The sequence below is a fragment of the Grammomys surdaster genome, unplaced genomic scaffold, assembly GCF_004785775.1.
Source record: "Grammomys surdaster isolate TR1022 unplaced genomic scaffold, NIH_TR_1.0 126086, whole genome shotgun sequence".
Taxonomy (NCBI): Eukaryota; Metazoa; Chordata; class Mammalia; order Rodentia; family Muridae; genus Grammomys; species Grammomys surdaster.
This window is the reverse complement of record NW_021620894.1, coordinates 5,377,832-5,391,565: the sequence shown is the minus strand read 5'-3', so window position 1 is coordinate 5,391,565 and position 13,734 is coordinate 5,377,832. Positions and strand designations below refer to the sequence as shown.

The 13,734-nt window shown below is 47.8% G+C and overlaps 1 protein-coding gene across 1 annotated transcript in view; it reads left to right on the top strand.

The window, feature by feature from the left end:
* Grik4 (glutamate ionotropic receptor kainate type subunit 4) overlaps positions 1-13,734 on the top strand; it is a 174,614-nt gene that overhangs the window by 63,698 nt on the left and 97,182 nt on the right. Inside the window, exons 7-8 of the mRNA XM_028755739.1 lie at positions 4,598-4,750; positions 5,515-5,619. Coding sequence (XP_028611572.1) covers positions 4,598-4,750; positions 5,515-5,619 — 258 coding nt within the window. The remainder of the gene's footprint in view (positions 1-4,597; positions 4,751-5,514; positions 5,620-13,734) is intronic.

Below are 13,734 nucleotides of genomic sequence, written 5' to 3'. Positions count from 1 at the left end.
ATAACATACTAATAAGATCATCAGCTGGAACTAGGGAGATAGATGTTTGGGCAAAGCGCTTGCTGTGCAAGCAAAAGGACTCAAGTTTCTACCCCACATAAAAGCTAGGCTGGCGCTGCCCACCACTGACCCCAGTACTGGGGAGGTGGAGGCAAGAGGAGTCCTAGAACTTGATGGACAGCTAGTCTGGCCAATTGGTGAGTATCAGGCTCAGTGAGAGGCCCCTGCTTCAAAAAATAAGGAAGGTATGGATAGAGGAAGACATGTTTGTGGAGACAGGTGCACATGCACTCATACATACACTTGTTCATATACATGTGTGCACGCACACATCTGAACACATATGCTCGTGTATTTGTATAACACACACACACACACACACACACACACATATATATATATATGAGAGAGAGAGAGAGAGAGAGAGAGAGAGAGAGAGAGAGAGAGAGAGAGAGAGAGCATCAGCTAAGGAAACTTCACCCCAGCAGTGAGACTGCAGCAACCATATGGTAGCAAGGGAGACTACAGTGTGGCTGACTTCCTCTATCCTTAAACCAATGCACAGCCTCCAGGAGAGGAAGGGACCTCAAGAGGGGATGGGTTACAGACCTCTCTTGGGACCCTGAACAACACTACTTTGAGAGAAAGGAGATCCCTGGGTCCCCTATATCGATTAGGATGCTCTCAGGTGCTAGTAGCAGGCACCCAGTTAAAATGCAATGTGGTGTCACACAGCAGAGGGGAACGTAGTTAGAGGCCCAGACCCTTTCATCCTCTAATCAGTCACCTTTGGTGTCATCTCCAAGCTCAGCCTAGAGCTAAGCACTGGATCCAGGCATTACATCCAGAAATAGTACTGTTTAGAGAGAGAAGAAAGCCAGTCTCTTCTATGAGACAGATGTGCCCTGAGCAGAACACTCCAGCTGCGGCTCAGGCTTACGGGCTGGATCTGGTCTACTTTGTGTTACACACTAGCGGGGGATGGGTGACTCAGTTGGTCCAGGCACAGCTGGGCCAGAAGTTGATAACCACTCTGAGAGAGGGAGGACTCCAAAACAAAATGGGAAGAGGCAGATGAATGGGGTCTAGGCAAGCAACACTGGCTAATGGTTCACATCTTAACAGGCACAAGGACAGAAACCAATGAGGCTAGGAGGTAAACCGGTGGTGTTCCAGACACCAGGCATCAGAGTGAGTTGTCCCTAGGTCTCCCTTCCTCCGACCTTCAACCTCCTTGCCTTCAGACCTGGCCTGAATGTTCTGACTATCCATTTATTATTGAGAAGGTGTCTGTATTCTAAAAGATTGCTCAGGTTATGCAGGAAGACTAGGCACAACAATAAATCGGGGGTGGATGTGGAGGCAGCTAGGAAAATGTCTCAGAGGTTCGAAGCACTTGCTGCTCTTGGGAGGGACCAGAGTTCAGTTCCTAGCACCTACATGTAGACTCACAACCACCTGGTTCTCGGTGGGCACTCGTACTTACAAACACATACCTCTCCCTCCAAATGCACATAATTGAAAAGAAAATAAATCTTTACAAAAGAATGAGTTGGGGAGGACAAAGACAATGAAACAAAAATGAGCTGAGGCTAGCTTTGGCCCTGCATGGACTTGTTGTGTGTCCATGGGCAAGAAGAACTCCTTGGGTCTCATTTCTTCACTGGACACAGGAGTTGGAGCAATGGGTCTGTAGAGTCCTTGGCAGCCAAAGCCCTGTGATTTGGAGGAGCCCAGAATAGGGAGATGAACTATAAAGCAAGCTAGAAGGTGGGTCGGAATTGGTTTCCAGTGCCACAGCCCTCCATGTAGCTGCTTATGAAAAGCAAACATCTGTCCAGTCTGCTTTCTGGCCTTGAGGCATCCTCTGTCTCCTGTTCCCTAACACCTGACCCCTGAGTACTGCCAACTCCCTGGATGTGAGGTTGTGTGGCCCCACCTGCAGGAGTGCTCACTCCTGTAACTGATGACCTTTAAGATTTGTGAGATCGGGCTCTTCCTCTTTCATGGATATGTGCTGTCCCCTGCATGAGGTTCAGCGAGGTGTCCAGGGTCACTCAGTATCCAAAGGAGGGGCTGGAGTAGAGCAAGGCTCTCAAGTTCTTCCCTCTGTACCTTGCTGCCTCATGCCATGTGACCTCTGACTGGAGGGCTGTGGCCTCCTTCCCTCCACACTGAAAGGGCAGTGTTGTGGAGCCTGGCCAGAAAGAAGGCAAGGTTAAGAACTCCACCACACGCTGGATGCTCTTCTCCAGTTTCTCCCAAAGCTGTCTTCTAATGAGCAAGAGGGCTGGGCCGGGAACAAACTGATTGCCAGGGTTGGAGATCATGCAACCATGGAGGAAGTAGCCCCCTGGTACCTCAGTATTACTCCTACAGGGGCTTCTTCCTGCCTCTCTGGGCTTTTCTCAGCCCCATGGACAGTGCTGACCACACCGAACCGGACTTAGTTTCTTGCACAGGCTTTGTACATTTACAGCGCTGCCTGGTTGGTACAATCCCCAGGGACAAATCAGCTCTGTTTCTACTCTCTCTAACCACCCAGCCCCCTTGCCCTTTCCTACTACAAAGACTTCAATACATTGACTTCACTCATTAGGCAGATGTCAGCCAAGACTTAATCCAAATCAAGCTATCTCTTGGGGGGGCTGGAGAGCTGGCCTAGAGGTTCAGAACACCTGGCTGCTCTTCTAGGGGACTGAGATTTGGTTCCCAACACCCACATGGTGGCTCAGAAGTATCTGTAATTCTAGTTCCAGAGGCTCTGGAAACATCATCCGGATTTCTTGTGTCATTGCACACAAGGTGCACAGACACACATACAGTCAAAATACCCACCGACATAAAATAAAATTGAAAACTTTTAGAAAGAGGTATCCCTTTGGGGCCAGCCACATGCCAGGGGCCAAGGGCACATAGACACAAAGGTTCTTCATGACTCTTGTCTTAAGGAAGCTGCTGAATAGGAAAGATAAAAACATGAACACAGCTACGCTGTCCTCCCCCCCCCCCCCTTTGTCTCCAGAGTTGCGAGGGTCACAGCCTAGGCCCTGGCAGCACTAATGAGCTAGGTCCTGCCATCCACCCTCCATAGACCAATTAAGCAGACAAGTAAACATGAAAAAAAAAAGAGAGAGAGAGATGTACTGGATGTGACCACGCTGGGAAGAGAAACAAAGAAGTCCAGTAACCCGCCTGCCTGCAAGTTCATCCAGGGGTCCTGACCTGGCGTTTAGGTTTAAGTAGTTAGAGACACGCATAAGTAAGCAATCCTGGTTAAGGTGTGGTCCCGTCCATCTCCTTTGTTCAGGCTCCACTCTCACCTGCGAGGTGATCTGACAAACTGTGAAATCTCTTCCTAGGAGACATGTTCCTCTGGCTGGCACCAGGGCTGCTGCTGCTGCTGCTGCTGCTGCTTCTTCTTCTTCTTCTTCTTCTTCTTCTTCTTCTTCTTCTTCTTCTTCTTCTTCTTCTTCTTCTTCTTCTTTTCCTTCTTCGACTTCTCCCCCTCCTCCTCCTCCTCCTCCTCCTCCTCCTTCTTGCATCATATTCTTGGGAGAAAATACCAATTTCTTAGAGGGCATTGTTTCAATAATCTGACAGCCAAAGAGAGAGAGACTCAAGTGTCTCCTTAGAATATCTTTATTTCTCCTGGGACAGTTGTACACTTGAGGTCCACCTGGGATGGATCTCGCTCATACACTGCACCCTTATTCCCTCTAGCACCTCCAGGCATGCTCCTCACTCTCGTCTCCGAGCCTTTGCCCCCGTGGTCACATCCTCTAAGCTGCCTGACTCCTCTCCACCGCCCTGTCCAATGCTGTGCCTACTCAGATCCTTTTGCTCTCGGTTCCAATGTGACTTCTTCCATAAAGTACTTTCTCCGTTGCCCAACTAGAAAGCTCTCTATTAAGACCCTCAGAGACCTTTATAGTTTCAGATCACCCCTCCTCCTGACCGTTCCCCTGATTAGTGTCCTGCTCCTACCTTTGTACCCACCTGTCATCTGTCATAGGAATGGAATTTCACTAAGTTTTAGACCATAAACTTACCAATGTATTTCATACGCAGCTGTAGGTACATACAAGAAGGAACAGTTTCACAGGTGACTTCTGGGAGAAGTGGCCTATGCCTGAGCCTGGTAGTGGGAGCAAGTTTGAGAAGAGTGGCCAAGTTCCTTCCCTCCTTCCCGCCTCCTGAGATTAGCAACCTTACCTCCCATCTTGTGGATTTATTCCTGGAGGCAATGGAAGTTGCTATTTCTGAGAGAGAGAGAGAGAGAGAGAGAGAGAGAGAGAGAGAGAGAGAGAGAGAGAGAGAGAGAGAGAGAGAGAATATATAAATAATATAAATTTAGAGTCCAAATGTACCTTGATGTACCTTGATGCTTCAAGCCAGAGCAGCCTTTGTCAGTAGGATGTAGATTACAAAGCCCTTGACAATGCACTTGGACCACTGGCAGATGCGGGTGAGACCAGAGGAGGGGTAGGCAGAGGGCAGTGAACGTGCCCCTTATTTGCCTTTGTGTGCTTTCTCTCTTCCCCTCTTCCTCCTCTTTTCTCTCCCTGTTGCTACCCTCTCTCTCCACTTCTCCCAGTTGTCCTCAGCCCTGCTGTTTGATGCTGTCTACGCTGTGGTGACAGCAGTACAGGAGCTGAACAGGAGCCAGGAGATTGGTGTGAAGCCCCTGTCCTGTGGCTCAGCCCAGATCTGGCAGCATGGGACCAGCCTCATGAACTACCTGCGCATGGTGAGGAGCGGCTGAAGGCTTGGTAATGGCCAGCCTCGGGGGCAGGATGCTTGATAGGGCCACAGCGCTGGCTAACATATCACTTGTACTGAGTGGGTCATAGGTTCATTTGTTCCCAGTTCTTAACACTCTTGGCAGGAACCCATGGCCAGCTTATTCCCAAGATAATAGTTCTTGGATCTTTAGCTAGAAAGGAGTTCTGAATTCTGCTGCATCCTGGCCCCTGACCAGCAGTGACCCCTGCACAAATCAGCACAGCTCAGAGAGGACCATGTTGTTGGAACAAAGGGTTCCTCTGGAGACTCAGCCTGCAAAGTTCTAGCTTGATGCTTGGTTTTCTCAGTGTTCTCTCTCTAGTCATGTTTTTCCTTCATTTTTGATTTGAGAGAGAAGGTGTGGTGGGGTCCTAGATTTTTGCAGTGAGTCGGGAGTGCCCTGACTTTCTCCAGGCTCAGGGTCAGCAGATTCCCCAAAAAGGAAAATGCTTGTAACAATCCCCTACCTCCACCCTACCCCTATCCATATGCCTACGGAACAGGGAGAGCTGACACTGACCTCAAATCTGTGTAATGGCTCCTGTTGGCTTACATATTGGTTTGGGGTTACTGAGTATGGGTCCCCTCTTCCTGCACTCAGATTTTGTGGCTTCAGAGTGGGTGAAAGAGTGTTTTCCGAATACTGTGAGGTAGCATGAAGTAGCAAGTTACTTGGGGCCAGCTCTGGTGGGGCCTATTTGGTGCTGTAACTCACTCTCTCTTGGACAGGTAGAATTGGAAGGTCTTACCGGCCACATTGAATTCAACAGCAAAGGCCAGAGGTCCAACTATGCCTTGAAAATCTTACAGTTCACCAGGAATGGGTTTCGGCAGGTAAGCCTACCTGTGCTGCCAAAGTGGTGGATGTCTCCTCTTTGCCCTTTTCTCTGTCTCTGGTTCCAATGGCCTCCAGATATCAAGTGTCTCCCCAAGTAGAAGGCTGCATCCATTCTGATCTGGGCTCCTAAACTTCAGTCATCACATCCTTCTGGTCCCCAGATCAGCCTACGTGGGCTCGGCCAGCAGTGTGCCTTGTAGAGGGAGGAGATAAGGGGGTTTCACTTAGAAAGGAATTCCTGGCTCCTGTACACTCTCAGATTGTTCTTTTTCTGGGAGCAACGGAAAGTGTTAGAGGATATTCCCCAAGCCTGGAACCCTTGCTGGACTCCAGAGGTACCATTGCTAAGGAAAAGGGTGGATCCCATATGGGCTAGGTCGGCTCTTTGTGTTGGGATAGCCTGACTCTTCTCTTCTCCAGCCCACCCCTTCCATGTTCTCCTGTCTTAGGCTGTCTGTTTCCATCAGCGTGAGGATGCTATACCCTTCAGAGTACTTTTGCTTTTCTGTATAGTTCTTCCTTCTCCATTAAACCCACTTGTTCCCTTTTCTCTGATCCTCTACCAGAGGAAACCGACTGTGACAACCATTCCAAGTCTCCCTAAACAACTCTCTCATCTCCATCCCCAAGGCCTCTCCAATGCAGGGGAGGATGGAAAGACTGAGCCAGACACCAATTCAGTAGGAAGCAGTCATATATTAAAGATCTCCTGACTGTCAAGGGGTTGGATGAGGGAACATCCCACTGTAGAGCTGGAATAGCCATCCTTCCAGGATGAACCCATTATCTTTATCTTCGTCATCAGCATCATTATGGGGGTTACTCTCATATATTGAACACTTACCATAAGCCTTCTGCCATGATTAAATATAGCATGTGTTTGCTTGTATAAGTCTACAAAGTAGACGCTTTTATTATTTACCTTCTATCTTTAAAAAATAGGTACTTTGTATGAGGCTCCTGTACACATTCATATGCATACACATGTGTGGGCACGTATGAAGTTGGGGTTGAGTATCTATCTCTAAAGTTCTCCACCTTATTTTTTTTTTGAGATAAGTTCTCTTATTGAACAAGAACACACTAATTCAGCTAGGTTGGATAGCCAGCAAGACCCGAAGACTCTCTGGTTTCCACCTCTCCCAAGCTGGGATTATAGCCACACAGCATTATGCCAGCTCTTTTTGTGTGTATTGTCTGTAGGTAAAACATTTTATGGATGTATCCCTCTTTCCATCTCCCAAACGGATACTTTTTAGGAACTCCCTCACTGGTTTTTGTGAGGTTTATGACTGATTTTCCCTTGAACAATTAAGTCATGGCAGAACTGGTTTGGTATCCATATATGTCTTGCCTAAAGCCCAAGACCTAATGGTAAATTATGTATAAAACTTGGTAATTGCTGAACATACCATTTTGCTTCTACCCCTTGGTAATCTGGGAAGGAAGACCCAGGATAGGACCTAGGAACAGATCTAGCCAACAGGTATTCAGGGTGACCCTCATGGAACCCTTCAACACAGAAGTCCTAGCTCATCTGTCTCTTGCTACATGGTCCCTGCATCTAAGAGGGGACCTTTGACCTTACATGGACCCCAAAGAGATCTTTCTGGGTGATCAGTGATGTTTTGGTGGGCCACTCTTCTTGCAAGAGAACAGAGGAGAAGGAAGGACCCCAGGAAAAGGGAAATGGCCTCTGAGACCGGATGTTGAATGTCAGTAGTACCTCCAGCTCTGGATGGAAGCTGCATGGGGTGGTGACATTTTCTGCATCTCCTCAGATAGGGGCATAGTCAAGTGGGTAGCTGGAATCACGGGGTAGTTCCTTCATTTACCCGACAGGTCTTTTATGGAGCATCTGCTGTGTGTCAGACATCACAGTGGGTCTGGGGAAAGCAGATGTAGCCTCTACACTGAGAGAGCTCACAGTCTGGTGAGCGTTAAGTGATGTAGGGAAAAAAAAATCCAGAGAGAGCGAGAGCTGTAATTTGGGACTATTAAACTCAAATCATGCCCCATGGCTCATCATCCCTGAATGAGTAGGCTGCCAGCCTCTGAGAAAATTTTCAGGGAGACTTTTCCCTGAGCCCCAATCTTCTTGGGGAACCTGAGTAAAGAACATTCATTCACTCTTTCAGGTTGATACCTGTTGAGTACCGCTGTCTCCCTCCTAGGTACTGGTTTAAGATGAGAAAGATCTACTTCTGTGCAGCATATGTTCTAGCAGGGGACAGATGACAGGCAAAAAAAAGAGAAAAATACATATGTAACATTATGCCAGCCTGCTAAGTTCTCTGAGAAAAATACAACTGGGTAAGGAGTGTGAAGACCATAGCGTTGGAGGAGTGGTCGGAACAGGCTGCTCAGGCAGCTGCAAACCCAGACCAGAGAGCCCCAGCCCAGCCTTTGCCAACCTCCCCTGGACCTCGGTTCTTCCCTCCAGTGATACAAGAAAGAGCCTACTTCCTATGCCTCCTTCATTGTGTTCTCCATCTCTCTGTCTACTCTCCAGCTGCTGGATAGCTGGTGGGACTCAGTGCCTCTCTCTGCCTTCATTTGACTTCTGTCCCAGCTGCCACTCAAGCTGGCTTTGGGGAGGAGCTAGGGGAAGGAGGGTGAATGCAATCAAATCACATTGTATGAATTTCTCAAAGAGCTAACAAAAGCTGTTATGTTTATCAAAACTGATAGAAACCAGGGCTGGAGAGATGGCTCTGTGGTTCTGAGCATTGGCTGTTCTTCCAGAGGACCCAGGTTTGAATCCCAGCGCCTCCACGGTGGCTCACAACCATCTAGGATGGCATCTGATGCCCTCCTCTGGCATCCAGATGCAGGTGTACATGCAAATAGAGTATTCACCATTTGAATACATAAAGGACATAAATGCATCTTTTTAAAAATGAATAGAAACCAGTATTAAAAATATATGAAAGGAGGGAGGCAAGAGGCTAAAGTCAGTGGTAGCTTTTTTTTTTCTTGATTCCCAGTACCACAACCAATTCAACAGAACTGCATAGAATTGAGTATCCTTAACAAGCATACTGACCAATCAGTATTACACACCGATAAAATCAATGCATGCTTATTAACTTTATTGGTGAGAGCTCCTTCAAGATGACTTTCAGAAATGGCATCAGAAAGGCAAATGGACGATCGTATCGTTTTATAGGACTTTCTTTTTCTGTTAAAATGTTTTTCAGTGGTGAATTTTTTAAGTACATATTTTATAATGAACATAGAAAGGAGTCACCATCATCAGCCCTGCCCCACCAGGTACCGTTTCCAACCCAGCCTTGCCAGGACCCAGGAGTCTACCTTGAGGCTTTCTTCACGTGATGGCTACCTATGTACCAGCAGTGCCCACTAGCGGTGAGCAGTGGGCGTCTCAAACACAAGTCCACTGGAGGGGGACCCACTGAGCTTGCTTTATAAGGTTCATCCCCAGACTCCACGGTTCTGCATTTTCATTTAGTAAAGCACTGTGTTCTAAGGAATCAGTTAGTTTAGCTAGCTCCCACCTGGGTGATTAGAACGATGGGGTGACCACAGGCTAGCCTTTGGCAAATACTGTACTAATAAGGGAGTGCTTTATGAGCAGAGTTGTTTTGCTGGTTTGGCCTCTCTGTGCCCTACCTCATTGTTTTGAGCTAACACTGAATGGAATCTGCCAGACAAGTGACCATTAAGACAACTGTCATTCTGACCTTCAGCTACCCTAAGGAACACTCAGTCCCGACTGAACTTAGAAAGTGGATAGTGAGAATCTTCTTTTTGACCTCGGCTTTTCAGCGAGTCTGGCGACTGTCCTGCTGCTTTTCTGTCTGCTTCAGGTGCCGTGAGCACCAACTGGAAACCGTGTATGATATGTCTCGCGCACAGATGCACTTCCGAGCACCAGTCCCCAGGTCCCATCCCAATCACCACCCAATCTTTGCCTCTTGACGGGCGTCCTTCCCTGCTTATTGCAGGGTGAAGAAGTGGTTTAAGGAGGGATAACTAATTAGGCTTCTCTCCAAGGACAGGAGGAATGTCAGTATCTCTGCTCTGATATTCTCCCAGTTCCTTCCAAAGTGATGTTGGTGCAGGAAAGGAAATGATACAAAGCTGGAGAGACATCTTATGCAAATCCTCTGTGTAGCAGACTCCACATGGTGCTCTGTGCAGGTCTCGCCTCATCCTGAGGATGGCCCTCTAAGGTAGACCAGCTCATCAGTAAAAAACTACAAGCTCAGCAGACCCGCAGATCTGAGTTCAAATCCCTGGCACCACATTAAAAAGCTAGATATGTTTATGTAAGCCTGTAACCCCTGCACTACAGGATAGAGTCAGGGCTTCTTGGGTGGCCAGCCTCACTGTAATGTGAAAGTGACTTCAGGTTCTGTGAGAGAGCCTATCTCAAGACAGTAAAGCAGAGATCGCTAGAGGAAGACACTGATGTTTTCCTCTGGTATTCAAATGTGTGCATAGGGTTACACATAGCTATATGCTCATATACTCACAAAACACACACACACACACACACACGGGGTTGTAGTGTGGGGGTCCTGTTGTGGTGATATGGGTCCCACATCTGCCCCCCCCCCCCCGCCTCCAAGAGGCTAGGGCTGTGGCTCAGAGAGGCAGAGGCTCGGGAATTGAACTGTGTTCATCTCACACTGGCCCCAGGTGGAAGTCGGGCTGTGTGAAGCCGCAGGACGCCACTCTGGGGGTGGGGAACACAGTCTGAGGTCCCACTGGGAAGGGGAGAAGCTCTGGCTGCATTCCGTGGTCAAGGCGATTTTCTTGGCTGAGTCATGGCTGGCTCGGCTTGCTGGCTTGGGTGGCTGGGCCTCCATGTCTGGGAAAGTAGAGAGGTAGTCAGGAGTTTAGGTGGCAGCTTGGTAGTTGAAAACCTTCTCCACTGTTCCCCATGGAGGGTCCCAAGGAAGAGAGATAGTCCATGGTCTTAAAATGTTTATTGTCGTGGCAGAAAGTGGATGAAGCTATACCCCGGTATTCTCAGGGCAGACCTGAGGTTAAGTACCTTCTGCAAGGAGGAGGGTCTGGGAAGGAATTGGCTACACCCTCTGGCCTTTAGGCATCTCATTAATAATGGAGATCTGTCTTGAGGCTCCTTGACCTGTAGTCACACCCTCTACCTGTGGAGGGGCTCTTAGGAGCCTTGTCCTTCATGCCTGAAAGGCACAGATCAATGGAGGTCTTTGGCCTCGTGTCAGGAGCCTAGAGTCTGAGAGTGTGGCAAAATGTATGCCATCCCTTGCAGGGAAACCTGTGAGATCTCTAACCTGCAGGGTCTCTGCCATCTTTAGCAGGTGCTCGACCAGAAACCATGCTGTCCTTTCATGGTCTTACACACACACACACACACACACACACACACACACACACACACACACACTTCACTGTCTCCAAGACCCTGGAAGTTTGTCAAGTTTGTCTAACTCTAAAGCCCATGTTCTGTCTCTTCTATGCCTGGTTTCCCTTCCAGCTCTTGGGTACCTGAAGCTCCCATTCTGAGCCTTGCTTCTAATCTGTTGCTCTGCTGCCCTGACGGCTGCCACCGTTGATTCTAGCACCCTGCTGGGATGGGCTTTCTTTAGTAATGACATCTTTTCATTTGGCTTTGGTTCTGTTCTTTCTCTCCTGTCTGGGTGAACTACTATTAAGAGCTGGTTTTGATTATTTAGAAAGCACCACGCAGGGACTCAGTGGTCTATAATTGGTAAAATGTCTGAAACAACTACCATATTCCCTGCCGGTGGCTGATTAAAGGATTTTTTACCATTTTAAAAATAGTCTTTCAGAATTAAGACTTAGGGTTTTTTTTTTCCATTTTAAAAAATTACTATTTTGATTCTGCATGGAGAGTGTTTGCCATCTTGGGAGCTTCCACTACAGTACATTTGGAGGAACGATCTCCTTATGTTGTCCTGTAGGGGACATTCTGAACCATCCCCCCATTATTTATAGGCAGAAGAGTCAATGGCACTGCCTGAGTCTCTCCTTCCATGTCTCAAACCATAGTGTTTGTCCTTTCTGCCCCACCCCCCACATGGATGTTCTGAGGGGTGTTACAATCGTGTTGTCTTCATTCCTGTCTGGCAAAAACAAGCAAACAAACAAACAAAAAAAAAACCTCCTTGAAAGACTCTAGAAGGAAAAGAAGGAAGTCTTTAGGAGACCCTTAATTTCCTTCATTTAACTTAGTCTGAAGATCAGAGACGACTGTGAGCATCCCTTGAGCAAACGTTGTTAGTGTTGTAATAAGACGAGCATACCTTTCATCCCAGGATCGGAAATGGTTTAACAGGGTCTAATTAAGCCTTTGGGGTTTGACATCCCTAACTAAAGATGCAGATCTGCCTCTTCCCCGTTAGTTCGCTGTGTATCCCAAGCAGGGTGGGCTCAGTTTTCTTCCCGTGCGTAGTAACCCCTCATATTTGGTCTCACAGGATCGGAAGATGATTGAAAATAGCTCTGCCTGGCACTGTGTTTGAATGGCTATACTTATGTGCGAAGCTGGCTCTCCCGACATCATAATAATAGCCCACATTTATTGTCGCCTACATGATGTACTGTGCTGGGTGGTGTACATATATATTTAAATTTTTAGATTCTTTTATCAGCCTGGCTTGAAAGCTGTTCTGTCATCTTGTAGGTGGAAAAGCTTAGGCAGAGAGATAAAGAAATCTATCCATCTTCATCTAGGTAGGAAATGGCAGGCTTGAGAGCCCAGTTTGGGTAGAGCTTCCTTGGAGTCCAGGGCCTTTCCATTAGGCAATATTTATCCAGAATGTGGAGGCAGAGAACACCTTTAAGCTTCTTAATTAATATTTTAATCCAAATACTAGAATGGTTTGTGTTGGGACACAAAAGAGACCTGTCTGTGAGCCCATCTGGGCTGGAGAATTAGCAACCCCTTTAGAGATAACATTCAGACTCTTCCAGGGACTGGGTCAACCTCTGTCTCCTAACTCTACCCTATGGACCATTCCAGAATAGTCTGCTTCCTCTTCCTTGCCAGCTCCTCGGCTATGTAAAAACAGATTGCTTTTACTGCACTCCTTCATTTTTCCATTCCTGAATTAGCCTAAAATTTTCCTGTAAGATCTACTCTTTGTCATAGGCTGGGAATGCTGGATAAAAGCCCTACACCACTTGAGAGCTCGAGATCTTAGGGGACTGAAATTGCAGCCTGCAATTGCCTTAGAGTACTCTGATTTTATACCACTTATTTTACCCTTCGCTGAGCAGTGGGCTGTACTTGTTCCCAACAGAACATAGCCTACCACTCCCTCACCGAGGAAGCACCAGGGGCTGTTGGTGCTCTTCAATGCACAAGGCTGCGGACTGGATTCGGTGAGACCATGGGGTTCTAGCCGAAACCTCAGACTGAATCCTCAGTTCTCATTTCCCACATTAGCCAGCTTTCTGGCATTTATTTTTCAAATGTCGCATTCCTTCTGAACTTTGGGGTCATTCAGTTACTCTCCTTGCTGGCATCGCTAGCAATACACTCAGCCCTCTGCGAGTACACTTTTCATAGCGACTAGACCCAGGCCAGCTTTTCCTGGGACAGCTGATCCATTTGACTCCATTTCTATAGAAATGGAGACACCGACAGGGCTGGCCTGGGGAGTGCCAGGACAGGTAATGTTGTGAGCAGATAGCTGTATTTTCCAAAACAGACGAGCTCAGCATTCAAAGGGCTCGTCTCAGGAATGACTTCAACGCTTTTCTAAACAGAGGCAGGAGGATGGATGGGATGGCTTATCCAAGACACTCTTGCAAGCAGGGGACTCTACTTCCCTGGTTCTTTAGAATGCAACCCAGAGCTAACTTCCTGAAGATCCTGCAGGACCCCACTCACTGACACAAAAGTCGGGCTCCCTCCATTCCTCTCTCCGGCTGCCATCTTTGCTGAGAGCAGCCCATGCAGAGGCAGGTCTGCCCCCTCTCCCGGGAAGTCTGGGATCCTCCTGTGTTGGCAGTTGAAGTCCTGGTTCTGCTGTACCCCTGAGGGGTGGAGAAGCAGCAGAAATTCTTATTACAGGCCATTAGCAGCAGAAGCCACTGGGAAGTGGTTTCTCCTCTGAAGATAATCTGAGCAG